Here is a 7,072-nt window from a genome sequence, read left to right as displayed (position 1 = left end):
GCGCCATCACTGTGTCAAACTACGAGCTGTTCAGCCCAAAATAACCTGTTTTCTGCTTTTTGCCTCACCACCGCCTACCACCTACAGGTGGTAACTAATTTTACTGTACGTTACTAGTACTAAGTACTCAAGTGTAAGTACCAAAGTGAAACAGCGAGTTCTCAATAACTGTAAAGACTGAGTTGCTTTGCAAAAAAGGGTGACAAAACTAAAAGATGACAACGCAGTGGTAAAGATTTATTGGTTACAATTAGGTCGCAGGGCGCGGCCAACTCACAGTTCAAAGTAAAGCTAACACCACGGCGAGCTCTCATCTCACTTCGCTGCTACTGGAAATGTATGAAATTATCCAACTAAACAGTATGTATAGAGAATTGTAATCACTCGGTAGGCGGCTCTCTACAACGCCGCTTCTGATAATATTTCTGATAATGTTTATACTTTTTCAAAGTAATTCTCAAAGGCCTTCGCTAAATTTTGCGAATTATTAACACCGATTTCATACACTTCCTTAAGTTCCACGACATCGATCTCTCTCTATCCATTTAATACAATTTTAAGATATTATTAAAATACTCAAAAGGGCGTATACATTTTCGGTTAGTACGTTTAAATTTTAAAGTAATTATTTTATATCCTATTATTATTATTATATCGTTGCCGTCGAGTATTGTTAATCGCCTTTATAATAATTTATCTTATCAACTATATTATAGGTACTAATTATACACGTCTCTTACTAATATTATCAATTATTTAATTTAGGACTCCATAAGAACCCGCTCGGTCTCGCGCTGAGTTTATGCCGAGGCCCTTTATTCGATTCCAGGAGAAATACTTGTTATTTTAAGTGCCTGTGAAGAAAAAAGCTCAAAGATACAGACGCAGATATAGGAATTGTACACACTGAGATACACTTACACACAGACCATATTAAAAGTGAAACCGAAACTCGGCCGGTTTCAAAATGCGTAACGCTCCTCCTGAGCCTACACTCTACGCTGCGCTTACGTTATGTACATGGCATATTTGGTGTTGTAATTTGGCACACTTCATCAGATCGGTCGTCAGGGCGCGTCCCGGGCTCGACGATAGAAGAGCGGGCCAGATGCGAGGGTGCGATCGGGGTCCGGAGCGGGCCCCACCCGTGCCACGACTATGACGGGAGCGTCGGGGCCCCCATCATTGAGCGCCTCGAGGCCTTTGGAGGCAGCGCACACCGCGTCTCCGCTCAGACGAGCGCCCGCCCGCTCCACCGCAGCCGCCAACTCGAACACTCGTTCCTCGCACAGCACGGGGTTGTCTGCAAGTATTCACTAACTCATCTAGGGCTCGAACGACAACATATGCGACGCAAAATCCGTCAGCACCCTTTCGCTTAATGCATTCGTTCAGATAGCATCACGAGCGTTTAAATCGCATTGCAGTTTTACAATCGCGTCGCACACAGCGCTACATATAGACGGTGACGTGATAAATAAAAGTTTATCAATCCTTAAACGCACACAACTCAAAAAAAGATAACTTAATAATAAAAGCTAGGTATCATCGCATTCGACACGATGTGGAACGTTATCTCAAAGCCATAGTTTTATAGTATATTTGTCACCTTGAAGATAAATCTTAAGCACACCGGGCACGCCGTTTATGGTACAGCGGGACTTGGAGGCGACCTCGTTGTCGACGGTCTCGATCCGGTTGTGGGATAAATCAGCCGTGCAGAGAGCCGGTAATCCATGGAGCGCCTCGTTTAACGCCACGATGTCGTTATGATGAGCGTTCAACTCTTCCAGGCGCGGCAGGATAGCCTGAAACCACCCGTATCTTAATTCGCGAGAGCTCGCTAGCGAACACGAATACGTAACCGAGAGATGCAATGGTCTCATAAACCGTACCTTAGACGCGTCCTCTAAAGAGATGATGTGGTTGTAGGACACATCGAGCAGGCGTAGCTCATCGAGGCCGGCGAGATCGGCAGGCGTAAGGTGCCGAAGCCGATTATGGGCAAGTGTGAGGCGCAGTAGACCGCGTACGCCACCTAAGGCCCCGCCCAAGGCCTCCAGGCCGTTGTGGTCGAGGCGGACCTCCAACACGCGAGTCTCGACGTCCACTAGGTTCTGAAATAACGTCACCATCGCTCTACGAACATATTTTGTGCATAGGGATACCTACAGCACTACTAAACAGTCCTAACCAATCCAGTCAACGATTACAGATTTGTCTACCATTACTTGAGTGGATCACATTTATCCAATTTCGTCGTATTTAATATTTAAAAAGTGTCCATCCTTAAGTGCTGTGCGCGTGTCCTACCTCAATATGTCCCGTGAGCTGAGTTATTTTATTGTGCGACAAATCGATGACGTATAGCCGACGCAGGCCTCGTATCTCGTGCATCGAGAACTGAGCGAGTGCGTTGTGCGTGAGATTAAGGTATCGCAGGGACTTGAGAGCGCGCAGCGAGCCGTTAAGTGCGCTCAGCCGATTGTACGCCAGGTCCAAGTCAGCCAGCGCCTCCGTACCGGCGAATTCGTCCGAAGCTAGCTGTAACAATGAACGCACACAGAGTCATACATATGGCGTGAGAAAAGATGTAAGAAAAAAGATTTAAGTGCAAATCAAACAAACGCAAAGAGGCTACCTCTTGAATATCGTTGAAAGACAGGCTAAGGGTGACGAGGCGTCGACAGTCACCCAAGGCACCGCCCAGCGCGCTAATGCGGTTGTCGTAGGCGTAGAGTGAGTCCAGCGCGGGCAGCCGCCAAAGCTCGCCGGGCAGCGCACGCAGGCCATTGTGGGCCGCGTGAACGAGCGTCAGACGTTTGGCGCGCTGCATGCAAACATTATAGTGCAATCCGGGCCCAACATATATGTTCTTCATTAGTTTAATGAAATATTATAGTATAAAGGAACGAAAAACAATATTTTACAAATATAAAATAACGTTTAATACAATGCCAAGTACAACGTACTTTTAGTAAATTTTGATTTTTTAATTTTTATTTGTAAAAATGATTTATTTGTTTTCTACATGTAAAACTTCAAATGTAGCATGGCCGAAACTAACCACAGGCAACTCATTCTCTATCGATTTCAAATGATTAGCATTAATGAAAATCCACTCGAGCCGGTCCAAGTCTCTCAAGGCGCCGTTTAGAGTGTGCAATTTATTAATTCCCAGGTGAATGTGTTTGAGCCCCTTAGGAAACGCGTGCTTCTCGATCCGCGCAATCTGATTGTCAGCCAGCAGCAGATGCTCTAGCTCCTGGATATCCTGCGATTGTAAACATTGATGAGCGTGGGCAACAAAGTGCGGCCGGAGGTAGTGGCTGCTTCCGGCGTTGCAGAATTGTTACCTTGAAATCATCCTCAGCTAGTTGCGTTATGTTATTTCGGCAGAGATCAAGCGTGTGAACGTGGGGCAAATGACGCAGCACGTGTCGTGGCATCTCCGCCAAAGAGTTGTCTGCCAGGCTCAGATAGTCCAGCAACTCTAGCTTCGTGAACACGCTTTCGCGTAGCTCACTGCAAACATATTACACGATCATTTGTAAAATTACTCTCTATTTGAAAAACAAATTTACTATTTTCAATGTTACAGCACTTCAAATCGATATCGTGGTAAAGTAGACATTGTCATAGACCTTCTTTTTATCATTCCGTGGAATGGACTTGGTTCTACGGTTGATACATATGAATCACGGCAAATTTTAGGAAAAAATTACCAGTAATAAAACACAAAATACCATAGCGGTGGTATCTAGGTAACTTATACTAAATGTAGGATTTTTTACAATATTTGTGTATCAGATCAATGTATGAATGTATCACAAAATCAGGGTTGCGTCACGAGTACATCTAGTTTAATACTGTGTAGTGAGAGGTCAACGGACCAGGGTTATCGCGAGGTCTACGGCTGGCGCCACACGATCATACGGCTGCGCTGCAGGTACCATAATATCACGGAGGTTCTTTATGCCCATAATGGAGTACAGACCCAAGAAGGCCCTAGACAAAATAACTGATTAACAAGAATCACAGCTACATTTTACTAAATTACTGCACCAGCGTCTCAAGGTCTGGGTTTGAGGTCACTTCAGTATCACACAGCCATAGCTTGACCCAAGGAGGATTGTAAGAAGTTATTTATAACAAATTTATCTGCAACTAACTGTTAGTTAGGATGCTGATTTAAAAGATTGAACTGAAATATTGTTTAACATAAAAACTACGTTTCATCGTTATCACAGTAACATATATTTCATTTGCAAGAGTTCGTCGTGCACAACACGCATGCATGTGTGGAATAACAACTCATTACTTTTAAACCATTCGTTTATAATTGATAAATTAACGCCTGCCCCAGACCTCAGTATTGTGGACATACCTCAAGGTCAACAAGAGGTCAACTCCGCGATGCTACAATAGTTCTGAGTACCAACTTTTCGAGTTTCGACGGCCGATGAATATCAGGTAAAAATCAAATATGAGATACATTATATTAAAGTTAAAGTACACCGTTAAATATAAGCCAATATAATCGACGGTACCTGTTGAGACCGACGAAGCCCGATTCACGAATCAAGAAGAAATTATAAACCTGGAGTAAAGAAATCATCCCCAATAATGCATTATTTTAGAATAATTAATTAAAACGGACCAACAGTTTTCAATAAAAAATAAATTAAGTGTCTAGTATTAACACGCGGTTAATATTTTTTCTGATAATAACTTGAAACTGTTATAGTTTCTACATCTAGCAAAAATTCGGTGCGAGCTTCTTTGTTATACGAATATATTTTGATAATTTAAGAGTTCAGGAGGTGGTACATCGAAGTTATAAGGTTCTGCCGACGCTATATATTCCAGTCTATAAAATATTATATTGAAGTGGTTAAAGACGGGTTGAGTCGATTCATAATTGTCGTTACCGCGGGCCAAAGGGCAATTAAATGACAAAATGGGATCAATTAGGCGGTGAGCCGCATTTACTGGAGGCGCCTTACGTTTATTTATTTAGTTAAAACCGCATTCTACATCTTATACACTCTTTTCTAATACCTGAGAGCTGGTTCCGGCGGTAACTCTGAATAAGTGATAAGCAGTCTTTTAGCTATGCATGTGACCTCGTTTGTTAACCGTTTCGAGTTGACAATTGACATCAAACTTATATTGGATTGGACGTTGAAGAGAAGATAAAATTTAAAAAAAAAATTGAAGAGAAGAATCATCAATTTAGTGAATTTTAGCCATCGTTCTGATAGTCAAATAATAAAACAGATAAGTTCCGGACCATACTCCCTTAGGTACCGAGAGAAGCGCACGATTGTGGTGTTATCGGCTTCGGCGGCACGTGGCTCGAGTATGCATCGAGCGTACCCTTCAGTATCGCTATTTACATACATCATAATATTTACTTTACTAAAAATATCAAGAGTGTTATCAACTGCCTATTTTTAAATTAACAACACCGACACCTAAAATTATCCAGCCAGTTTGCGAAATACGCGTCTGAAATGATCGAAAAGTATACAGGTCTACATTTAAAAATGTGTTAATATATTTATTAGTGTGTATTGTAGTCATAACAGTAATTCCAAAACAAGCTTATCATAAGCTACAACGCTTCAAATTATGTTCTGGACACAACATGTTTACGGCAAAAAATCTTGATTAAATTTAATAAAAGAAAACATGGTATTTGCACCGATAGCGTGCCTGTTAGGCTCATCGACGGCATCTGAGATGCCGATAGCACGGCGGCCGCCCTCTTTTCTGTCGGAAAAATGTTGGCTATTCCATGACCATTAACAAATATTTCCGTAATTATGTTATAGTATCGGGAATGTGTTTCAAGCTAAAAGGACTAACACAACAGGAACGAGTAAAAGTTTCATTTCCTTTGTTTATCTTGATAACAGAAAATGGAAAACTTATTACGTGCTTCAGTAATGTTCGACCAAATACCTACAAATGAAAGTTAAAGAAAAGTTGAGTGATAATACAGAGTGTAGCGGCTAATCTAGGTGAAGACCAATGTTAAAGTGGGTTTAAACGTCTACTGACTTAATTAATTTACTTTATATACAAAGTCTGCGAAAACCAAAAGAAAGAGACAATAAAGAGAACAACGATACGAGGAAATCAACTTTTAAAGGAGCCAAACTGGATGGTTTTATCTTAAAAAAGGGTTCGTTTTCGTGAACTAGAAGTACTTATGCACTATTGGCATTTCATTAAGGGTACAACACGGCCACTGTGATATCATTCAATTTTACTGCTTTAGAAGTGACCCAAGATAACCTGACCACTATCGCGCGGCCACTTCATCACTCCTAGATGCTGTTACGAGTGCCGATCGATTTGCCTTCAATAACGACACAAATAAATCACTTGTTTTGCAACGAATCAAAGACAATATTTTTTTATCAGGGGAATTACAAAAAGTTCGAAAAGTATTGTGATCAATAGGGTCGAAGGTGAAGCGGCCACGGCCACTTTAATTGTTGTGGAGCTCAGATCTCGCGTAGGCTGCTAATAATAATGACTAATTGAAGCTGATAGAATCCGCTCGATTATTAATTAATACATCGCCTCGAAGGGAAATTTTCCGCGTTACGATACAAACAGAAGACTGCGATGATAAGCGGCGTTTGCTTTCGCCCTTATCAGCGTCTCTCGCGTGAACTTGCCTCAGGTTGTCGAAGTTGAGCTTGAGTTTGGTCATGGAGAGGCCTAGGTCCCGGAAAGTGTGGTCAGCGAAGTCAGGAAGGCGCGAGTGCGAGATGTCGAGGCCGATCTTAGTATCCGGACTGAACTTGTCGGTGAGCGCGCGCGCGACGTCGCGGTAGGAGGAGATCCGCTGGCACAGCACGAGCACCGCTCCGGCAGCGTCCTCTCGGCGGCACGTGCACGGCGAGATTTCGCGCCGCAGCGCGCAATGCACGCTGGCTCCCGCCCCGGGCCACGCCAGCGCGCACAGCCACACGCCCAGCGCCACCGCAATCATCGCGTGCTGCTCCGTTGGCGAGCTGTGCGCTACTACTCGCCACTCCGCTGTCCGCACTCACCG

At 43.1% G+C, this 7,072-nt stretch overlaps 1 protein-coding gene across 1 annotated transcript; it reads right to left on the bottom strand.

The window, feature by feature from the left end:
- Window positions 1-223: 223 nt before the first annotated feature.
- On the bottom strand, window positions 224-7,072 carry LOC123718440 (leucine-rich repeats and immunoglobulin-like domains protein 1). Its single transcript, XM_045674927.1, has 8 exons — window positions 6,693-7,072; window positions 3,357-3,525; window positions 3,068-3,274; window positions 2,642-2,830; window positions 2,314-2,544; window positions 1,896-2,117; window positions 1,610-1,808; window positions 224-1,303 (listed from the first exon to the last, which is right to left on the bottom strand). The coding sequence occupies exons 1-8, from the start codon at window positions 7,007-7,009 to the stop codon at window positions 1,068-1,070; spliced, it is 1,770 nt and encodes a 589-aa protein (XP_045530883.1). The 5' UTR covers window positions 7,010-7,072; the 3' UTR covers window positions 224-1,067.

This window comes from Pieris brassicae, chromosome Z (genome assembly GCF_905147105.1).
Source record: "Pieris brassicae chromosome Z, ilPieBrab1.1, whole genome shotgun sequence".
In the NCBI taxonomy this organism is placed as follows: Eukaryota; Metazoa; Arthropoda; class Insecta; order Lepidoptera; family Pieridae; genus Pieris; species Pieris brassicae.
The sequence above is the reverse complement of the archived record's forward strand: the minus strand, read 5'-3'. Positions and strand labels throughout refer to the sequence as shown.

Bases quoted from the DNA above. Each gene is read 5' to 3' on its own strand.
- LOC123718440 (XM_045674927.1), bottom strand. From the start codon at position 7,009: ATGATTGCGGTGGCGCTGGGCGTGTGGCTGTGCGCGCTGGCGTGGCCC. The intron at 3,275-3,356 runs GTAACAATTCTG...TTACAATCGCAG, and splicing joins TAGCTGAGGATGATTTCAAG to GATATCCAGGAGCTAGAGCA. The intron at 2,831-3,067 runs GTTAGTTTCGGC...GTTTGCATGCAG, and splicing joins TAGAGAATGAGTTGCCTGTG to CGCGCCAAACGTCTGACGCT.